Source organism: Pongo abelii, chromosome X, assembly GCF_028885655.2.
Source record: "Pongo abelii isolate AG06213 chromosome X, NHGRI_mPonAbe1-v2.0_pri, whole genome shotgun sequence".
Lineage (NCBI taxonomy): Eukaryota > Metazoa > Chordata > Mammalia > Primates > Hominidae > Pongo > Pongo abelii.
The window spans coordinates 146,965,130-146,988,882 of record NC_072008.2 but is presented as its reverse complement, the minus strand read 5'-3'; the positions used below and the strand labels follow the sequence as shown (position 1 = coordinate 146,988,882).

At 40.0% G+C, this 23,753-nt stretch overlaps 1 protein-coding gene across 2 annotated transcripts in view; it reads right to left on the bottom strand.

Annotated features, from left to right (window-relative positions):
* LOC112130931 (uncharacterized) overlaps nt 1–23,753 on the bottom strand; it is an 89,528-nt gene that overhangs the window by 40,102 nt on the left and 25,673 nt on the right. For both annotated transcript variants that reach the window (XM_054545150.2, XM_054545151.2), the window contains exon 4: nt 16,265–16,351. In XM_054545150.2, coding sequence (XP_054401125.1) covers nt 16,265–16,351 — 87 coding nt within the window. The remainder of the gene's footprint in view (nt 1–16,264; nt 16,352–23,753) is intronic.

Here is a 23,753-nt window from a genome sequence, read left to right as displayed (position 1 = left end):
TATTACCTCACATAGTTGTTTTTGTGGTGACAACACTTAAAATCTACTCTCTTGACAATTTTCAAGAATACAATATATTGTTATTCACGACATTCACCATGTTGTACAATAGATCTCTTGAACTTATTCCTCCTGTCTAACTGAAATTTTGGATCCTTTGACAAATGTCTCCCCAGGTACCCTCCTCCTTACCCCAGCCCCTGGCAAACATCATTCTACTCTCTGCGCCCATGAGTTCAACTTTTTTTACACTCCACATATGAAGACAAAACAGTATTTATCTTCTATGTCTGGCTTATTTTATTTAACATAATGTTCTCCAGGTTCATCCATGTTGTCCCAAATGACAAGATTTTCTTTTTTATGGCTGAATTGTATTCTATTGTGTATATATACCAGATTTTCTTTATCTATTCATTCATTGATGGACTTGTAGAACATGTTTTTAAAACTTCCAAACTTGGACAGGCGTGGTGTCTCACACCTGTAATACCAACATTTTGAGGAGGCAAAAGCAGGAGGATCACTTGCGCCCAGGAGTTTGAGACCAGCCTGGGCAACATAGGGAGACCGCGTCTCTACAAAAAACTTTTCAAAAAATGTTTAAAATTAGCCAGGCAAGGTGATGGGAGCCTGTGGTCCCAGCTACTCAGGCAGCTAAGGTTGGAAAATCACTTGAGTCCAGGAGGTCAAGGCTGCAGTGAGCCTTGACTGTGCCATTGTACCCCAGCCTGGGAGACAGAGCAAGACCCTGTCTCAAAAATTAAATTAAACTAAATTAAAACTGCAAAACTTAAAATACTTGTCAAGTAGTTACCCACAAACATTACTTCTCTTCCTCCTTCCATCACTGTTTTTCCTCCTCCCCTACTTCTTATAATTTGTAGAGACTCTGAGTCTTCTCCCTGGAGAATCTGCATACTGTGTGCCTCCTTCTTCCTTGATATCTGAGCAGTTCACTGAGCCTCAAATTGCTCCTCTATTCTGGCTCCTCCAGTCTTTGTTATTCACTATTTTAAAAATTGGACCAATTAGTTTAACTTCAAGATTAGAGAAAATAAAATGTATCACAAAAACTTTCCCATCCCCATTACTCAGGATGATTACAGAATGTTTTTGGCAAATTCCTAATGTTAAAGAGTTTTATATGCTTTAAACTATAGATATCTGGAATGTAACATCTAGACAACTGCCTCACATGTGAAATGTTATAGGGTTGTCACCTAAAAGGTATTTCAGAATTGGATAAACCATCTGTTTTTACACTCATGAAAATTGACCAGTTGTAAGAAAAAGCTAGAGTCTAATTCAGCTGAATTACTCTTATCTTTATAAAGTACATCAAAACATGTCTTCAAATTTTATCTGAGAATCAGAAGTATACACTAAAATCTACAGTTGTAATAATTTCACTGGACCAATAAATGCCAGTAATATTAAATGCAACATTGTCTTCCACATCTGAAAAGTTACTTATTATTACAATTAACAATTACAATACTTCACAATTATATATCATATTTTATTTTATAATGTGTGTTTATGCCTGTTTTCTCACTTGTCCTCACAATAACCCTGTGAAGAAGCCACAGCAAATATTGTTGTTCTTCCCATTTTAAAAAGGAGAAAACTGGCAATGAGATAAAGATCACCCAACTAGTTAATAGTGGAGTTAGATGTTGAATTTATTTTCTGACTTCCTGTTTGATGGTAGACGGCAATGGGGTACTTATCTGGCACTCAATAATAAGATGTTTCATTGTCTGAATAAAATGGATTGCAATTATGTCAGAGAGCTGACCTTTAACTGATTAGGTTGAGGGAAGAGAAAGAGGGTAAATAGAAAGACAAAGAGATCTGTACCACTCTCAGATCAAGTGTTCACCTGCAGCCATTAAAGTGAAATTCAGTGAAATACTTTTGCTGGTTTATGGTACCACTTTCTCTAAACAAGAAGCATATTTTCCCAAACATTTATATTAATTTGTAACCTCATCACTTTAACAAACTTTCATTAAAACAAAAATGAGGTGGCTTCTTCTGGGGTGGAAGTTAATGTTTTATATTCTTCTATCCCAGTTTGTTTATCTGTAAAGGATCATGAAATGCCCCTTTAACTGCATAAGATGTTGTCATCCACTGTATACTCTGGTCCTTATAAACTGTTGGATAGGCCAGGCATGGTGGCTCACACCTGTAATCCCAGCACTTTGAGAGGCTGAGGCGGGCAGATCACCTGAGGTCAGGAGCTCGAGACCAGCCTGGCCAACATGGCGAAACCCCGTCTCTACTAAAAACACAAAAATTAGCTGGGCATGGTGGCACATGCCTGTAATCCCAGCTACCCGGGAGGCTGAGACAGGAGAATCACTTGAACCCAGGAGGCAGAGGTTGCAGTGAGCCGAGATCACACCATTGCACTTCAGCCTGGGCGACAAGAGTGAAACTCTGTCTCAGAAAAAAACTGTTGGACAAAGAGGAGAGAAGAGTCCAGGGCAGGGATGGGATGTGGCCAAATAGGTCAAGGCACCAAAGGCACAGCCAGAGGAATTTTGCTTTCCATAGCTAATTCCACATCTTCAAAAATAAGGCAACTCTTAGTGAAGAAGTTGGGCACAGCCATCCTAGCCCACTGCCAGCTGGAGAAAAACAAAAATCAAAGCCAGTACACCTGGTTTCACATGTTTACAATGCCTGTACTGTTCTACATGAAAAGCCAGGCCAGAATTCAGTGAAGGCCAATGTAATTCCTTTTTTTTTTTTTGGATGGAGTTTTGCTCTTCCCGCCCAGGCTGGCGTGATCTCAGTTCACTGCAACCTCCTTCTCCCGGGTTCAAGCGATTCTCCTGCCTCAATCTCCCGAGTAGCTGGGATTACAGGCGCCAGCCACCACGCCCGGCTAATTTTTGTATTTTTAGTAGAGACAGGGTTTCACCATGCTGGCCAGGCTGGTCTCAAACTCCTGACCTCAGGAAATCCACCCGCCTTGGCCTCCCAAAGTGCTGGGATTACAGGCATGAGCCACCGTGCCCAGCCTGATGTAGTTCTTTATTAATCAGTTCAGAGATTTCCAAACTTTGAAAAAAATGCAAACTCCAGCCCATCTTACCCCATACCTAAATGTTTTTTTCAGAATACTTCCAAATACAGCAAAGTTTTTGTTGCATTTATTATTTTTCCTACTAAGAAAACTCCTATGCATTTATTGTGGAAAATTTTGAAACTGCAGGGAAAATGTATTTACCTTTCCTTGTTAAGATGGATTCAGTTGTGCTTTAGAAACTTACATGCCCTGTCTTTCAAATCTTAGGGCCAAAAGAAGGAACCACATTTGAAACTGGCTTTGGAGTGAGTCAGTGTGTGTGACGAAATGCAGTTTGTAAGGTAGATACTGCAGGAGCTCCAGTCCCAGGAAGGGAGTTAGAACAGTAAATATAGTAAATGTCAAGGCTGGAGTGGGAGGGTGGTAGAACACCTAATCATAAATATGGGACAATGTAAGCAAACTCTTCATTAGTTGCTCCCAGCAAGCACACGGCTCTTTTTACTCAACACATTTCTAATACCAAATAGTTTGTTCTATTGCCTCCATAAATACATTAGTAGCTGTCACCTATCTTATAATTTTTAGTTTAGCCCTTGTATGAAGCATTGATTACATGATTCTAAGTGAGTGATCATTGTGATGTGTGCTAATTGTACAAATCCATCAGGAATGTGAATATTCTCAAAATGTAACTTCACACTGGATCCCTCTCTCATCCAACTATATGAAGCATAAATCTGCCAAATCACATTTTCTTTACATTCTACTGGGGATTATTATTTAGTTAATTAGATAAAGAATATATCACACTTTTTAGCCCATGTAGTGAACAAACTTAGTTAAAATCTAGAGGAACGGGGGAAGGGGAGATGTTGATCAAAGGATACAAAGTTTCAGTTAGACAGGAGGAATAAGCTTTAGTGATCTATTTCACAGAATGGTGACTGTAATAAATAATTATGCATTGTATATTTTAAATGTTTCACCACAAAAAGTAGTTAAAAGAGTAGATTTTAAATGTTTTCAACACGAAAAAGATTAAGTATGTGAGGTAATGGATTTGTCAGTTTGAGTTAATCATTCCACAATGTCAACATATATCGAAACATCACATGGTACCCCATAAATATATACAACTACAGTTTGTTAATCAAATAAATATTTTCTAATCTAGTGGAAGAAAAAATTAGAATGCTGTATTTTTAAGGGACCAAGTTCTCTTTTCCTCTATTTGCAGGCAGCATCATTCATTCCTAACACCGTGGTTGGGGAGGGAGGTGTGAAGAGAGAAAGGCAGGTTCAAGTTCACTCTTGATTTATTGTGAGCAGTGTATATGACTAATAAAATTCCTCAATCTTATGTAAGTTTTATTTTTCCATATTTTCTTGGGCCTGGTCCCAGGCAGCATATGAAATGACCAGTGGATAAACTAGGGATAATATATAGAAGAAAAATAGACACTAAAGTTATCAACAAAAAATATTACCAGATAACTTTCTACCCTCCACTTTATTACTTTCTGTGTCACCAGGACCTATATTCAGTAGTTAAATACTTTTGGTTGGAAGCACTGGCTATCCCTGTAGTTCTTACTGAAGCAGCATTGGGGCATCTTCCAGCTGGGTTTAGACTGTCTGGAAACCACGGCTGAATCGACAATGCAATCTGACCATGTCATGTTGTCAATAGAGAAATGATGTTCAGCTTAGGGAATGAATGGTCAGACTCACCAGGAATACTATGTCAGACTTTGGTACCCTGGCCTATGGACTGTTGAGAGGAAAAAGCATGGATAACAGAAGCCTCAAAATTGTCAAATGAGGATTGAGAAAAACTTAGCTAAGCAAAGAGTTAAATGAAACATAGGTGCTGTCTTCAAGTATCAAAAGGGTCATATATCAGCAGGAGGTGACTTGCCCAAGAGATCAGAACCTCTATCAAAGGAGGCAGATTTCAGTTCAATGTGAGGAAGAGTTATCTAATGAATACGGCCAGAGACTGAATGGGCTACCTTAGAAAACACCAAGCTCCCCAGTACTGGAGATGTTCAAGCAGAGGTAGGAGAAATATTTTATTAGGAATTTCAAAACTGAGATATAGGGATTACACTAAATGGCCTTTAAGGGTTGTTTGCAACTCTAAGATTATATCATCACCTTCCCTTGTCTTGTCCTCGGTCTCAACTGGGGTCTAGGGGAAGCACCGGAAATTTTTCCTATATCATAAATGAGGTCATTGCTTAGCTTTCAACCTACCTTCACTGACAGATGTGGCCTCTCTTGGTTGGTCTGGGAACACAGCAGGGATTTTAGACAATGCTGCAGGTAGCTTAAAAAAGCTCTGGTCCAGCCGGAAGCGGTGGCTCATGCCTATAATCCCAACACTTTGGGAGGCCGAGGGGGGTGGATCATGAGGTCGGGAGTTCGAGACCAGCCTGGCCAATATGGTGAAACCCGGTCTCTACTAAAAATACAAAAATTAGCTGGACATGGTGGTGTGCATCTGTAGTCCCAGCTACTAGGGAGGCTGAGGCAGAAGAATCGCTTGAACCCGGGGGGCAGAGGTTGCAGTGAGCCAAGACTGCACCACTATCCTCCGGCCTGGGTGACAGAGACTCATCTCCCAAAAAAAAAAAAAAAAAAAAAAAAAAGCTCTAATCCAAACTAGAGCTGGGCTTCACCTAATTTACCTATAGGCACCTGCACAGATGACACTCATCCATCTAGCTCACAAAGCCCTCCAGAGAATGTTTCCCACTACCAGCTTCTCACATACAAGCATCTTTATGCTTGAACCCAGACCTCTGCACAGCAATCAACTCCCCTCTGTGGGCTCCTTTGTGATGAAAGCCTCTCAAAATGCACAGGTTTAGTAGTAATGCTCAAGCTCTCTTTAGCACAAATGCAGATGTCCAACCACATGTTTACCTCCTATCTCCCTAACTGATCTAGATTGTGACTCATCCTCCCCAAGCCAAGCTGTGAAGCAGCTGGAAGTCTCTGATCTGAACCAGTAACAGATCAGAAGTTGGCTCTTTGCTATTGGTTTGCCAGGTTTGCAGCCCTTGTGGCAGCCTGAACCTAGTGTACAAACTCAGGTGCAAAAAAATCAAAATGATGCAAATACTCCTACCTACCTTACCCTTGCATTCTGACACAATGCAATAAACCCCTCTTCCTCATTTCCCAACAGAAATATGCAACCAAATATACTGTAACATTTTAGCCAGGAAACAGCCTTTTCATGAATGCTCACTCCTAAAATACTACATTCCTATCCTTCTTTCTGCACGTACAAGAAACAATTTCAGCAATTTCTGATATTCCCAGGTCTACACAGTCAGTAGCAACACCTAAAAATTTTACCAACTCCAAGGTCAAGAGGAGGAGGTGGAGGGAAAGCCTCTCAACTTTCTTTTGGGGAATGGCTTCCCTGTACCTAACATCAAAAATCCTTCAAAATGACTACTGATGTAACTGCTCGCAGGGTCAGGGCTTGTATCTTCACAATATGGTACATGAATACTGCCAGATTAACTAGACTCTGTGCAAGCCCCATAATAAAGATTTTCTTGCTTTCTCTGTGCAAATATTTTTAATGTCTCGTAACTGTATCATTAGTTGGGAAGACTGTCTTTACCTTTTTTTTGTAAAAATTCACACGCAACTCATATCGGGTAACATAAAGTCGGACAAGTGAAAGGCATTACTATTCAGGGTAAAAAGGGATTTTCTCACTACTGTGCAATTAAAGCAGAATAAACAGAAAAAAAAACTCTTACTGCAGAAGCTGATAAGCTTGTAGCTATCATCCTTAAGCCCTGATTCCAAGTGTCGAAGTTTGTCAAAACTTCCTGTTACTTCTCCGTGTCTCATCTGTGTGTCCCTGTCTAATCAAAATGACCTAATAACAAATACCTGGCATTTTACCAGATATAAATCTCTATTTCTTTCTTTTTTTTTTTTTTTTTTTTTGAGACAGCGTTTTGCTCTGTCGCCCAGGCTGGAGTGCAATGGTGTGATCTTGGCTCATTGCAACCTCTGTCTCCTGGGTTCAAGCAATTCTCCTGCCTCAGCCTCCTGAATAGCTGGAATTACAGGTGCCCGCCACTATGCCCAGCTAATTTTTGTATTTTTAGTAGAGACGGGGTTTCACCATGTTGGCTAGCCTGGTCTCGAACTCCTGATCTCTGATGATCCGCTCTCCTTGGCCTCCCAAAGGGCCGGGATTACAGGTGTGAGCCAACACGCGCTTGGCCACTTTCTTTTCTTTTCTTTTCTTTTCTTTTCCCTTTCCCTTTCCTTCCTTCCTTTCTCTCTCTCTCTCTTTCTCCCTCTCTCTCTCTCTATCACCTTCTACCATAAGGCCTTACCAAGAAATATTCTTTCTGCTATTCACCGAGTGTTTTGTCAGCTCAAAGTCACACTAATTGCTTTCCATATATGTATTTCAGAGGGATACCTTGTTGTCGTGCCGGAATTTTCTGCCTACATGAATATGAACAAATCTCAGAATATAGAATCACTGCCTGAATGCATACTCTCTCTTTAGGGGATTTAAGTAGTTTGATTTTTTTTATATACTTGCAAAAGAGACCACATTTCAGTAGGGCAAAATATAGTACAGAAAAAGGAAAGTTAAAAAGTTGTCTACTTGGATCTACCTGGGGGGATGCAGGAAAAATAAAAGTGTTTCTGTCCTGCTTTTGAGTACCCTGGATTCAATGTACAAATCTAAGAGCAAAGCTCAAATTAACCGTGAATTAATAATCCTCACTTTGCCAATAGGAAAGTCACTTACTTGAAGATTTTGACCTTCCTCTTTCAAAGAAATCCCAAGAGTGTACCCTACACTAATCAAGCTAAGAGCCCTACATATTAAAAAATATATATCAGGCACAATTGGTGGTTTTTCAAGATATTCAGCACAAAACCTTTTAATAAGCTCCACTCAATAATTTTAACCATAATCCAACTTACACAAAAATTTTCCAATAAACTTTTGCAAAACAAAGTGCCCCTGGGAAAGCTTTCTTTAGGTAAGATGTAACCAATATATTCAGTCTATTTACTGTAAAGATAGAATAGAAGTTCCCTACAAAGATGCAGTGAGGTTAAATTAAATTGATTCCCTGGGACTGATCAGAGCTGAGAGACAGGGAGGAGCACACTGCCCATTTTGCCAGCAATGCCGAAGGGACAGTGTGAAATAAAGCAAACTGTTGTTCGCCATCTCCCATCAGTGAGAAAAAGCATTGCCAAGATTATTTGTAAATCATCTTTCAACTGGCATTTTCTGTGGCCTCATCTGAACTGCTACTTTCACCTCTGTCCATTGCATTTCATAGCAAGATGCTGTAATTGTTTAAGACCCTCAGGATGTACTACAGAAGGCAATCATCTACAGGCATTCTTGCATTTGGAGCCATCTGGTATTTCCTTACTTCCCCAAGGTCTCTATTATGAGCTATTCCCCTTTACAACCAAGAAAATGAGTTTCCCTCACACAATAGAGACAAAAGAGTCCTTTCCTTACTCAGGTAATAGCAGCTCTGAATACAATTCTCTTCTGGGTAACAGGAAAACTTCTGTTAGTCTGAGATGGCGGGCACCCTTGGCCATTCCCTACTTAATCCTGGTGTCCAAGACAAGTGCTTGTGACCATGCCCCAGTGGCTCAGAGGATCTCTTCAAGCTGCACTTCCTCTTCTCTCTTCCAAACCCTCTAACCCTATTTGCATTTCTGCAATTTGCATCCAGGTGCCTCAACCCAGCCCTTTTGACAACAGTGGGATGCCCTGGTTGGACTCTTGAAATTTCAAAGGCATGATGTCCTGGCTCTAGTACCCACAGGAATATTTACTCTGTATTCATGGGTCAGAGCAGCCTCGCTACTGAGTCCAATTCAGATGCCTAGAGCCCCTGGCTGGTGCTTGCCACCCAGGCTCCAAGCTCTAGAGAGGAATAAATCATCTTTTACGTCTGTTTCAACCTTTACTGTTTCAACTGTTGCAGGTCACAATGTACTTTCACTGGAATTTCAATTTGATTCTAACAGTTGCCTTACCTGGGGTTAAGCAGGGCAAGTGTAATGTCACAGACATTTTATAGATGAGAAAATAGAAACACAGAAGATGCTTCAGGTTGTACAATGGAAAAATAAGGAGTCAGTATAAGGTACTGTTGAGTCGTACTAACTACCCCTGTTCTACAAGTATGATTCCCAACAACACAATAGCAGCAATAATAGCTTATGAATCCTATGTTATGAGCTGACAGCAAGAATTCAGTGCACATTAGGAATGCTTCTAATTTTATTTTGCATCTTCAGTTAATTATTCACTGGCAAGTATCTCCTTTTGAATGGAATCAGCTACATAATTGGTGGGGCCTAGTGCAAAATGAAAATGTGGGGCCCCTTTTTCAAAAATTATTAAGAATTTCAAGACAGTGACAGCAGAGCATTAAGCCAAGAATGGAACCTTTGTAAGCAAGGGGCCCTGTGCAAAAGCCCCTTTTGCTCATGAAGTTGGCCTTGCTTCTAAACCCTCAAGAAATACCTAAGTCTTAAGGTAAGGTTTCACTGTAGGGACAAGAGAGAAAACAGGTCATTGGTTCTCTTATTCTTCTCGTTGCAAAAAAAAAAAACATTCACTTTGTTACTTCTTGTAAATCTCATATCATCAAGAGTATCATTAGAATCAGGGATGTGCCATAATTCCTGGTTGACAAATCTCGTTTTTATTTTATTGATTCTTGAGATAATGTACTTCCTGTGAAATTTTGATGCATCCTGCTGACCTCCCGAATATAATATAAAACAAAAACTAGAGAAGCTGCTCAATCTTCATTCCTTCCCTTCTTAGACCCTTCAGTCAAGAAAGGATATACTGATTATGTTAAGACTAAACTAAGCCTTGACGAGGAGAACTCCATCTGTCAGCTTACTTATGAAGAAAAACAGAGTCATTGAAGTCATAGCTTCACACAAGACTGTGCTGAGCAGTTCTCCCAATGGAGGTACCAGACCTTTTCAGCCTGGAGAGACCCGGTCTGTCCCAGCCCTGGCCCCACATGTCACCATTCTTCCCTAACCCTCCCACTTCCAAACCAGGAAACAAAGAACAGAATGCCAGGAAAACCATGAAATACCAATTATGATGAGATGTATAATGAAATGTTATTTAAGAGGACTCTGATAAAATTTTAAAGAGAATCACATTTTAAGTTTTATAAATACGATAATATATAGAAAAGGTGTTTTCATTAGGCCAATGTCTTCGAGTTTGACTTTCTGCCCTCCATGATCCTTTTCTCTTGATAAATGACTTGGTGTATTTAATCAATTCTAGGATGCATATTTTTTTACCACACTTCACATCACTGAAATCAGAATGGATCTTATAATCAATGGCATTTTACAGTCACTGTGGGCCAGAAGGCGGTTGAATAGGGGTAGACATTGTCTGTTTATGCTCAAATTTGGTCACGGCTGTTGTTATATCATGATACATAATAAAAATATATATCTAAATAAGTCTAAAAGAGCTCATTCGTAAGTATAAAATTAAAATTCTATGAATATGAAAGCATTACATCATAGTTTATCTGGAAGTGTATTTTTCTCTTAATGTTACATAAAAATAATTACATAAAAAATTTCAGATGTGGATGGGGGTGGCAGCTTACGCCTGTGATCCCAGCACTTTGGGAGGCCAAGGCAGGCAGATCACCTGAGGTCGGGAGTTCGAGACTAGCCTGACCAACATGGAGAAACCCCGTCTCTACTAAAAATACAAAAAATTAGCCGGGCGTGGTGGTGCATGCCTGTAATCCCAGCTACTAGGGAGACTGAGGCAGGAGAATCGCTTGAACCCGGGAGGCAGAAGTTGCTGTGATCCAAGATCATACCATTGCACTCCAGCCTGGGCAACAAGAGTGAAACTCCATCTCAAAAAGAAAAAGAAAAAAATCAGATGTGATTAAATACTTCATGTCTTCAATAGAATGCATTATCCACCACTGGAATTATGAAGAGTCTGAAAAGCTTCATATGTAACCACCAAGAAGTCTTTCAAAGTTCATATGGGAAAGTGTCTAGGTACTTACGAATAGACTTTTTTTCCAATATTCTTACTGGAATATTACTTTTTTAACTTTTTCTTGCTTACTACTAAAAATCCCCCAATATGGAAACCCAAAAACTAGTAAAAGGCACACGTTACATCAGAATAGCAATATACTGAGCCAGATTAGTGGAAAATCAATTTTTTCCATAGAAGTGGTTTTAGGGAAACTTAGAGAGATTTCCAATATAAACGTTAGACCAGCACTGTCATATAATATATACAATGTGAGCTTCACAAGTAATTTTAAATTTTCATGTTGCAACATTTTTTAAAAGTTTAAAAATCAGGTAAAATTAATTTTAGTGAAATGTACTATTTAATTCCATATCATCAAAATATTATTTCAACATGTAATTAACATAAAATATTAGTGAAATACTTTATGTTTGTCATGTCCTTGAAATCCAGTATGTATTTTATACTTACAGTATATCTGTTTGTACCAGCCACATTTTAAATGTTAAATAGCCACATGTGATTGTGGCTCCCAAACTGGACAAAACAAGTTTAGTCAAAATATGTATTTATCAACAAAACAAAAACATCCCTTCCAGGACATTTTGCTCAAACATGATCACTCACAGAAGCATCTGGCAGAAATTCAAAAGTGACAACTACTTCCATTGCATGGTTGTGAACATAAACTACAATAAATGGGTTATTCCAACAATTACAACAATATATTGTTCTGGAACAATCTTGCAGGAGACAGACTAGAACAGTGATCTTCACACTAGGCTACTGTTACACAAATTCTTTTCAAGAAGTACGTGAGTAGGAACAGTATCAATGAATCCACTTTCAGGTGCTCAGCTCTTACGTGTATTCGCTCTTAAAATCAATCTACCTAAGAACATCATTTTTTCCCACATGCTTAAAATTAAGCATTATTTTCCAGCTATTCTCAATATTAATCACTAACATGTGTCATCAACTGGGAAAAAAAGAGCATCTCCTAACTAGTTGCAGTATATATTGCTGACACTGATTCTTTTCAACATAATTGGACTGTTTTCTAGTACTAAAAAATATTTAGACTTTGGTAAAACTTATGTATAGAAATTGGCAATACCACTACTGGGTATTTACCTAAAGGAATAGAAATTAATATATCAAAGGGATACATGCACTCCCATGTTTATTGTAGCACTATTCACAATAGCAAAGATATGGAATCAACCTAAGTGTCCATCCACAGATGAATGGATAAAGAAAACGTGGTACATATAAACCATGGAATACTACTGGGTCATAAAAAGGAATGAAATCCTATCATTTGCAGCAACATGGATGGAACTTGAAGTCATTATCTTAAGTAAAATAAACCAGGCACAAAAAGACAAATAGTACATATGCTCACTCATATGTGGGAGCTAAAAAAGTTGATCTCGTGGAGGTAGAGAGTAAAATAATAGACACCAGAGACTGGGAAGGCTGTATAAGCAGGAGGGGAGGGATGAAGAGAGACTTATTAATTGATACAAACACACAGTTAAATAGAAGGAATAAGTTCTAGTGTTTGATAGCATAGTAAGGTGACTATAGGTAACAACAATGCATTGTGTTTTTCAGAATAGCTAGACGAGAGGAGCTGAAATGTACCTAATACAGAGAAATGATAAATACTCAGGTGATAGTTACCATAAACACCTTGACTTGATCATTACAAATTCTAGGCATGTAACAAAATTTCACATGTACCTCATAAGTAGGTACAAATGTATCAAAATTATTTAAAAAGTTAAAAATTAAACAAGAAATTATGTAATTTATTTCAGAAATTATGTGATCATTGTATTAAACTTGTTAGAACCTGTTTTCTCAGACTGTATCATAAAATATCTTTTCCAATTAAAATCAATCCTCAGTCGACTGTGGTGGCTAAAGCTTGTAATCCCAGCACTTTGGGAGACCGAGGCAAATGGATTGCTTGAGTCTAGGAGCTCGAGACCAGCCTGGGCAACATGGGGAAACCCTGCCTCTACTAACAAGACAAAAATTAACCAGGTGTCGCGGCTCGCACCTATAATCACAGCTACTCGGGAGGCTGAGGCATGAGACTCACTTGAATCCAGGAGGCGGAGAGTGCAATGAGCCAAGATTGCACCACTGCACTCCAGCCTGGGCAAAAGAGTGAGACTCTGACTCCAAAAAAAAAGAAGAAAAGAAAAAGAAAAAAGAAAAAACCATCAATCTTCATTTCATTTTATAAATAACCTTTATACTTTCTACCTCCTATTATCAAAAATAAAATGATATGCTAGTTTTATATTTAGCAATTATTTTTTAGACTCTTTCATAAAATATCGTTAAAAAGTTTGATTCTAGGCCGAGTACAGTGGCTCACGCCTGTAATCCCAGCACTTTGGGAGGCCGAGGTGGGTGGATCACGAGGTCAGGAGATCGAGACCATCCTGGCCAACATGGTGAAACCCCGTCTCTACTAAACATACAAAAATTAGCTGGGCGTGATGGAGGGCGCCTGTAATCCCAGCTACTCGGGAGGCTGAGGCAGAAGAATCGCTTGAACCTGGGAGGTGGAGGTTGCAGTGAGCCGAGATCACCTCACTGCACTCCAGCCTGGCAACAGAACGAGTCTCTGTCTCAAAAAAAAAAAAAAAGAAGAGAAGAAAAGAAAAAGAAAACTTTAATTCTATGGTCTAATGAAGTTTATGGATTTGAAAAAAAATGTATATGCTACTCTTAGTCAACTATTCCAAGAAATTCACCTCCAATGTTCTAAAAACACATACATACATATTTACATGAGAAATTCTGCCTACCTTCAGATTCCTTGTTTCATGTAAGACTTATAATGGTAACCACATACTACATTGTTTAATTTAAAATTATATATCAGAAACAAAGTTATTATTTAATTTCTTAATTTATTTTGAAGTGGATAAAAGCCTCATATTTATTTTAATATGATATTTACTTTGCTAGTTATCTGTTTAACAAGGTGCTCCATAATTGATTTATCCATGGTTTTAATAATGCACCTCAAAACGTATATTAATATTTTTTCCTTGAAAAATGAAGTCAGACACTTTTTCTGAAAGTAAATCTGATTTTGTTGATTATTTTTATATGAATACTGCCTTTGCCAAATAAATTATATTATGAATATTTTCCATAAAATTGTTAATTCAAACCTGTAGCCTCAAGTTCTTATATTTATAGAATATAATAAATTAAAGGCTGGGCGCGGTGACTTACGCCTGTAATCCCAGCACTTTGGGAGGCCGAGGCAGGCAGATCATCTGAGGTTGGGAGATCAAGACCAGCCTGACAAACATGGAAAACCCCGTCTCTACTAAATATACAAAAATTAGTTGGGCATGGTGGCACATGCATGCAATCCCAGCTACTCAGGAGGCTGAGGCAGGAGAATCGCTTGAACCCGTAAGGCGGAGGTTGCAGTGAGCCGAGATCGCGCCATTGCACTCCAGCCCTGGGCAACAAGAGCGAAACTCTGTCTCAATAAATAAATAAATAAATAAATAGCATTTTATCAAAATTATTGTATTGGCAAAGACATATTGATCTAAGTACTTTGATTTTCACAACCTTTTATATGTATAATGTATTTTAAATAATGCCTCAAATGAAAATGTAACAGATATAATAGTTATGTAATAAATTTGGGGAAAGCCATTTTAGTAAACTTCCCAGAAACTGAAAAAGTGACTGAACAACAAATCCTTTAGTAAATCAGAGGGTTTCTTTGCTTTCACAGAATTAAAGATGGGTCTAATCAAGTTGTCTGTTAAACATCAAAAATTTAATTAAAATTTTTTTAACCACTAAAAATTATTTTTGATGACAGGTCACTACATGATTATTTATGGGAACAAAATTTTCTGAGTTCTTTTATCTATAAAAATGAAGGACAGGAACTGAAGTCTGGCTCATTAGAAATAAGTGCCATTCTCAGATTCAAAAATTAGTTTGGGGAAAATAAAATCATATTCACTTAAGAGATGTATTTTTGGCCAGGCAGGGTGGCTCATGCCTGTAATCCCAGCACTTTGGGAGGCTAAGGTGAGCGGATCACCTGAGATCGAGAGTTTGAGACCAGCCTGGCCAACATGGTGGAACCCTGTCTCTACTGAAAATACAAAAAAAATTAGCCGGGCGTGGTGGCGCATGCCTGTAATCCCAGCTACTCAGGAGGCTGAGGCACGAGAACTGCTTGAACCTGGAAGGTGGAGGTTACAGTGAGCTGAAATTGCGCCACTGCACTCCAGCCTTGGTGACAGAGCAAGACTCTGTCTCAAAAAAAAAAAGAGATGTATTTTCAACCAATTTTACTTTTCATTTTACTAATTACTTACCAAATGTGTAATATTTTAAGTTCTTCTGATTGTGTACTACTAATAAATTTATGATAAAAATTTTAATATTTTGAGGCATAGAGTCATAGAAAATTTTTTTCAATTCTTGTATACTTTTTGCAGGCATGTATGGTAAGGTGACCAATAAGGGGCCTTCAAATATTAAAAATATATACATTATTATACATTATGTGAGGGAAGTTGAATGGAATGGCAAGTTCAAGGAGATAGAAACATTACATAAAATTTCTGACTGCTAAAGAAGACCTTGTTCATGTTTTTTTAAATCAACAATTATGAATATCAAATGAGTATGGTATTTTTATTTCATTCAATGCATGCAAAAATTTGATGAAATCAATTTATTTAAAAGTCGGAGTATTCATAATATGCTGGAAATACGCTACAAATACTTAAACTTATGATAAGAAATTTCAGGTGTTCACTTCAAGATGTGTGATGGAGTAGACCATTTTCCAAAATGATGTTAGGTGGCAAATAATTAGAAGGTACGAAGATCACTGCTATAGAACACGGTCTCAGTGAATTCCACGGGGAAATTTCGGATGGCAGGGGGAAAAGTTAGAGAGAAAGATTTCTTTTTATTTTATGACTTTTTAAAAATTTCTAGATATGTAGCAGAAATCGCTATAACTTGATGTATACGTGCTTATTCACCACGGTGGTTACACAACCTTGCAATGAGTGAAGTTTTAGGGACGTTTCTGAGCAATCCACAAATACGGTACTTACTCAGTTTGGTCACTAGGTGGCAAATGTGCACCGGGCACGAAGCCCTCTTCCCATTCTTCCACTCCGCTCTCCATCTTCCATCTCCTCCTGAAAAGAGGAAAAGAATACTAACGACAGTAATAACAACAACAAACCACACTAGCAGGAAAAATTTCAGGTCTTTCCATTTGCCAGAGACAGTAATAATCTCTTATCATCACTGAGAATTTCAGAAATGACCTTGTTTGTGGATGTAATCTATATTATTACATTAATAAATTATTCTTTGTTAATACATTTACAAAAAAAGTTGATTAATACATCTCTATGATATAATCATGCAGTTTGACCACAAAAACCAAACCCTATTTAGCTAAGCACTTTGTACCAAAACTAAAAGATAACAGCAATAGCAGCAACATCTATGACATTCTAAGCACTGGGCTAAGCCCTTCATTTCACTACATCTTCAAAGAACTCTAAAAGATAGGTGCTAATATTACTCCCATGTTACAGGTGAGAAGGCAAGAAAATGGCCCCAAATCATTGGACTAGTAAGTGATGGAGCTGGGATAAAAATGAAGGTTTGTTTTTTTTTTTTTAACTTCAAAAGACATGCATTTAAATATTACAGTTTGACATTTTAGTGAGGTGTGTGTCTGTCCATGTATCTTTCTATATGTGGCTATGCACATGTTTCTATTTCTGTGATTCCATGTGATGTTATGTCTCTGATTCTGTGCACGTGAAAGCTCATGTGCACATGGGTTTGTGAGGTGTGTGCATACTCGCATGTGAACTCAAAATCTTTTAGAGATCCTTCTGGTGATGTCCACATCTACTTTTACACAGTGTATTTAGCAGGAGCTTGATAATTTTCATTCTCTCTTGAAGAGACTAAGACAAGGGCACGTTAAAAGTCACAGCCTCGGCTGGGCGCGGTGGCTCATGCCTGTAATCCCAGCACTTTGGGAGACCAAGACGGGTGGATCACCTGAGGTCAGGAGTTTGAGACCAGCCTAGCTAAGATAGTGAAACCACGTCTCTACTAAAAATACAAAAATTAGCCAGGCGTGGTGGTGGGTGCCAGTAATCCCAGCTACTTGGGAGGCTGAGGCAGAGAACTGCTTGAACCTGGGAGGTGGAGGTTGCAGTGAGCTGAGATCACGCCACTGCACTCCAGCCTGGATGACAGAGCAAGACTCTGTCTCAGAAAAAAAAAAAAAAAAAAAAAAAGTCATAGCCACCTTTGTAAAGGTGCTTCTTCGTGGTTAGGTGTCTGTTTTTCATATGTATGAATTGCATGTGTCTCTAATGTCTGTGCGTGTGTAAATCTGTGTTTCTGTTTGTGGCAAGATTAAGTCTATAAATGCATCCATATACCTACATTGGCACATGTATATGTGTATATACATATATTCAATGTGCATTTAGGACTTGTATGTCATGAACATAGGAGTAGATTTGTAGAACAGTGTGGATATGTGCATGCCAATGTGTGTGTATGTTGACACGTGAGGGTGCATGTCTGTACATCTGTGCATTTGTGTGCCAGTGGATGTCTATATGTACATATGCATGTCTAAAGTGTGTTTAGGTAGGTATTATCTATAGATATATGTGTATGTCTCTTACATGCTTAGGATGTAGTCTGCTTCGGTATTTCTGTGTAGGTATACATGGCATCTCAGTGTACATCTGCCTGTGCATTTAAATATCTATATATGCAAGTACATTTATAGAGCTCTTTATGCATGGGCCTGTAATGGGTTGTTTTTGTTTTTGTTTTTTGTTGTCGTTTTTTGAGGTCGAGTTTCACGCTTGTCGCCCAGGCTGGAGTGCAATGGCTCGATCTTGGCTCACTGCAACCTCTGCCTCCTGGGTTCAAGCGATTCTCCTGCCTCAGCCTCTCAAGTAGCTGGGATTACAGGCGCCTGCCACCACGCCCAGCTAATTTTTGTATTTTTAGTGGAGACGGGGTTTCACCATGTTGGCCTGTCTGGTCTCAAACTCCTGACCTCGGGTGATCCACCCGCCTCAGCCTCTCAAAGTGCTGGGATTACAGGCATGAACTGACACGCCTCGCCTGTAATGGGGGTTTTGAGTGTGTCATCATTTAAGTGGGTGAAATCCTGTCTTGTTTGGGGGCAGTAGCCATGTCTAGGTGTACATATGTAAGTTTGTGGGACTATATCTGTATTCACCTGTATTTATTTCTGCACGAGTCCAGGCATGTAAGGTAGCATCTGTGTCCATGTGGACATGTTTTGTCCTTATGTTTACTGCTTGCAAATATTCATCTGTGTGAGCTTCTGCATGTCTATGTATCCATGTGTATATAATATACATACACTCATGCATTGGGTGTGAGTCGGTGGCTGTGCCTGTACAATCTTGCTTGTTAGATTAAGATGTCAGGCATCATTTAATCCTTACAACAGCCTCGAAGGCAGGGAACATCATCATCCCCAATCTATAAGTGAGGAGCTGAAGACTGGTGAATTAAAGTACCTTGCCTAAGGTCACATGGCCAGTAAGTGGCAGAGACAGAATTCAAAACCAGGTCTGACAGACACCAAACTCATATTCCTTGTGCTCTACCACAGAGCATTTCAATATTTAATGTGCCCAGGTAATAGCACCAGGGAGTGGTGGAGCCAGGATTGGAAGCAGGCAAGTCTGCCTCTAAATTCTATGTTATGAACCTTGATTCTTTCCTGAAGTTACCTCATTTAATCCTTGGAATAGTCTAAAAGTAAATATTGCATCCATGTTTACAAATAGGTAAACAGACTCAAAGAAATGAAGTCCGCTGGTTGCGCTAGCTAATGCCTGTAATCCCAGCACTTTGGGAGGCCAAGGCAGGTGGATCTCTAGGTCAGTAGTTCGAGACCAGCCTCGACAATATGATGAAACTCCATCTCTACCAGAAATATACAAAATTAGCCGGGTGTGGTGGCATGCACCTGTAATCCCAGCTACTTGGGAGGCTGAGGCAGGAGAAGTGCTTGAACCCAGGAGATGGAGGTTACAGTGAGCCGAGATTGCGCCACTGCACTCCAGCCTGGGCAACAGAGCAAGACTGTCTCAAAAAAGAAAGAAAGAAAGAAATGAAGTCACTTGTCAAAGCTCTGTGTGAGCATGTAGGCCCTCTCCTCATATTCTGTGGAGCAAACAATATGGTGTTAGGTATTCAATGTAACTGACTGAGTTTGTCCTTTATGAAGTGAATCTGAATGTTCTAGAGTGAGCATACCTATCATGCTGCTTTTTCTAGGTGTTGTAAGGCCTTCCGAGTATTGTGTAACAAGTCTGGGAATTATGAGAGCCAGCTGTGAAATATGGGGCAAGTCTATGCATTGTGGACTGAGTATGTGCATTGTGGATTACATTTTCCCTGTATATGCCTCTTCTGCATCATGATATGAGTCTAAGGTATGAGTGTATAACGACCATGAGGCAAGCCTGAGTGTTCTGGGGCTAGTTTCTTGGTGAAATGACATGTCTCTGTGTAGTGGTGCAAGGCTAGATGTTGTGGGTCAAGTCTGGTGAGGTGAGGTAAGTCTGGTGAGGTGAGGTAAGTCTGAGTGTGGCAGAGAACATCTTTTTGTTACAAGGGAAGTCTCTTCACATTGGGAGTCGGTTCTATGTGTTTTGGAATAATGAGCTTTATGTTGTGGCATGAGTCTTTCTGATAGGAAAGTGGGTTATGATCAAGTATGTGGGTTATTCAAAGTATAGGGAAGCGTAGGTCCTGTGAGGGAGTTTCTTGTGGTGCCAATCTGTGCCAAGTGGGATACATGTCTGCACTGCGAGGCTGTTCTCTACATTAAAAGAGACATATATAAAGGCCGGGCGCAATGGCTCACACCTGTAATCCCAGCACGTTGGGAGGCCGAGGTGAGCAAATCACGAGGTCAAGAGATAGAGACCATCTTGGCCAACATGGTGAAACCCCGTCTCTACTAAAAATACAAAAATTAGTTGGGCATGGTGGCGTGCACCTGTAGTCTCAGCTACTGGGGAGGCTGAGACAGGAGAATCACTTGAACCCGGGAGGCGGAGGTTGCAGTCAGCCGAGATCGTGCCACTGCACTCCAGCCTGGTGACAGAGCAAGACTCCGTCTCAAAAAAAAAAAAGAAAAAAAAAAAAGAAAAAAGAAGAGGCATATATAAATGGCACACGGGGAAGCTGTGGATTGTCATATATCTCTATATATTTTTTTCTTTTTTCTCCTCAAATTCCTTTTTACCATAGGCTATCTCTATAAAGCGTGGGCGCAGTTGGTCATCAGCATCTGGTTTGGGGTAGCATGCTTTGTGGGAGTGATTCTAGCTGCTGTGACTTTTATGATTATGATTTTCTGGATTCAATTATATGCAGTGCTCGGGTAGTCTACAGAGTGGGGATCATGTCCTCACATTGTAGGGCATGTCCAGGTGTTGTGGTCTATACATGACAGTCTGTATATTGTGGGATGTGTCTTGAAGTCATGAGGTGAGACTATATATTTTATGGGTTGATTCTGGACAGCTATAGTAAATCTCCATGTGATGGGGCAATCTTTGCATTTTATAGTGTGTCTCTGCCTTACAGGAAATCTATGTGTTTGTTTTTTTTTTTCTAAGGGTGGTAGTCCCTCAGGAATGAGGCTCTGTCTGCACCTAGTATGGCATTTCTGGAACTTGTGGTCCAATTCTGTGCATTTTCGGGCAATTCTGTATGATACAGGCTGATTCTCGATGTGATATGAGGTGTGTCTTCGTGTTGTAAAGAGAATGTGGGTGGTTAGGGGCAATTCTGGGGTGTAGGCGAAGCTTGTGTTTGTATAATACTATAGGACCGCTCTGTGTGCTATAAGGTCAGCCTGCATTATAATGCAATTTTGTGTGTTGTGGGGTATGTCAAGTTATAATTAAGCATGTTTGAATTGTGGGTTTTTGTGTTGTGTGATGGCTTGTTTTGTGGGGTGATTTCATGTGATAGGATGTATCTGCGGATGACAGGGTGTGTGTCTCAGTGTTGTGGGGCAAACCTGTACATTGTGATGCTTGTTGTGAATTGTCACGTGCATTTTTATGTTTTGTAGGTCACATATTGGCGTTGTGGGGTGATGTGAGGTTGTGATGAGATTCTGTGTGTTCTAGGAGAGCCTGAGTGTTGTGGAGCAGGTTAGTGCACTGTAGGGAGAATCTCATATGGGTTGAGTCTGTATGTCTAATTTGATTCTAAGTGTTTTAGAGTAAGTCTGCATTTGGAAGAAAGTCTGAAAACGATGTGGCAATTCTGAGACTGTGGGGAATGTCTATGAATTTGCAAGATATTTTGTACATTGGAGGACGCACCTTTCATTAGTTTTCCACGTTGTTGTGGGGGTAAGTACACTGTAGGCCGTATCTACGGTTTCAGTCAAGGGTACCTCATGGGGTGAGGCTGTATTGTAAAAGCCATGCCTGGTGAGGAGCATATCTGTACAATATGGGGTAGGTCTTGATCCTGTGGTGCAAGTCTGTGAGTCCTGGGGTAATTTTGGGTGTTGGGCGGCACATGGATTTTTGTGGGGCATTTGCATTGCAGAGTGATTTTGTGCATTTGGGGGTAAATCTGTGCATCAGAATGCAATTTTGTGTTTGTAGGAAAACCTTTCTGTCATAGGATACACGTGTCCACTGTAAGTTGTATCTAAGTATTATGGAGTTAGTTTGTGCATTATAAGATAACATGTCTTTTTTTTTCTTTTTTTTTTTTTTTTTTTTTTTTTTGAGACAGAGTTTCACTCTTGTTGCTCAGGCTGGAGTGCAATGGCGCGATCTCAGCTCACTGCAACCTCCACCTCCCAGGTTTAAGTGAGTCTCCTGCCTCAGCCTCCTGACTAGCTGGGATTACAGGCATGTGCCACCATGCCCAGTTAATTTTGTATTTTTAGTAGAGATGGGGTTTCTCCATGTTGGTCAGGCTGGTCTCGAACCCCCAACATCAGGTGATCCGCCTGCCTTGGCCTCCCAAAGTGCTGGGATTACAGGCGTGAGCCACCACGCCCAGCCTGTAAGACATGTCTTAATGTGGTGTGGCAAGACTGTGAGTTCATGGGTAAGGCTGGATATTTGGGATCTCTTCTTCTCATAGTGGAGTAATTGTCTGTTGTAGAGTGAGGCTGTGCATTGTTAGGGAGATTTTTGCATTATGGAACTTATCTGTGGGTTATAGGGCATGTCCTGGTGTAAGTATGAGCAATATAGGGCAAGTCAGTTTCTTGTAGGTTCACTGTAGGCATTGTGACGAATATGTGTAGTACTCTGGTACATGACTGACTCTTCAGGCAACTTTAGGTGTTACGGTAATATTGGATTAGCTGTGGGGGGTAAGTCTTGGCATTTTGTGAATTTTTGCACTGTGAGGTAAAATTGTTCACGGTTGGGTGTGGTGGCTCACGCCTGTAATCCCAGCACTTTGGGAGGCCAAGGTGGGCAGATCACCTGAGGTCAGGAGTTCCAGACCAGCCTGGCCAACATGGTGAAACCCCGTCTCTATTAAAAATACCAAAAATTAGCCAGGCGTAGTGGCGGGCACCTGTAATCCCAGCTACTCAGGAGGCTGAGACAGGAAAATCGCTTGAACCCAGGAGGCGGAGGTTGCAGTGAGCTGAGATCATGCCATTGTGCTCCAGCCTGGGCAACAAGAGTGAAAATCCATCTTAAAAAAAAAAAAAATTGTTCATTGTGACGGGGTTCCATGGGCTGTGCTGGGAGTCTTATGTCATGGAGCATGTGTGACGTAGTAAGTTGGTCTAGGTGTTGAGTGGTTAGTGTGGAAGTTATGGAGACACCAATGTGGGCTCATATGCATATTGTGGAGTGTTTCTTGGTATTGTGGTACATGTCTGTGTGTTTGGGTGCATGTCTGGTGGCTCTGTGCATTCTGAGGTAATCATTTGCTTTGTGGGTAAGTCTCTGCATTGTGGGATAATGCTATAGGTAAGAGTGAAGGTCTGTGCATTGTAGAATGAATTTGAAAGTTGGGTAGAACTCCATACAGAGTGGGGCAAGTCTGTTTTCTGCAGTACATCTTAGACCTGCTGCACAAGACTATGCTGGCAGAGGGTGATGGGGAGGAAGGCAAGTCTGTGTGTTTGCGAATGTGAGCAGATGTTGTGTATCCATTAATTATGGAGTATATGTTTTGAGAAATGCTTGTAAATTCTTATGCAATACTTCATGGTTCTGAGACGTCTATATCTTACAAGACATGTTTGTGTATTGTGAGGTGTATCCAGGAGGTGTGGAAGAAGCCGTATATTTTGGGTGGAGTGTCTGCTCTGATGCAATCTGGGGTGCTGTGAGGTAAGTCGCCATTGTAGGAAGAGCTGGTGATGTTATGGAATTCTGTGCATTGCTTAGGCAATATCTACATTGTGAAAGAGTTGTCTGTACATTGCAAGGTGTGTCTGGCCATTGGGTGACAAGTGTGAGCTGTGAATTTATTCTAAGTGAGGGCAAATCCACGTGTTGT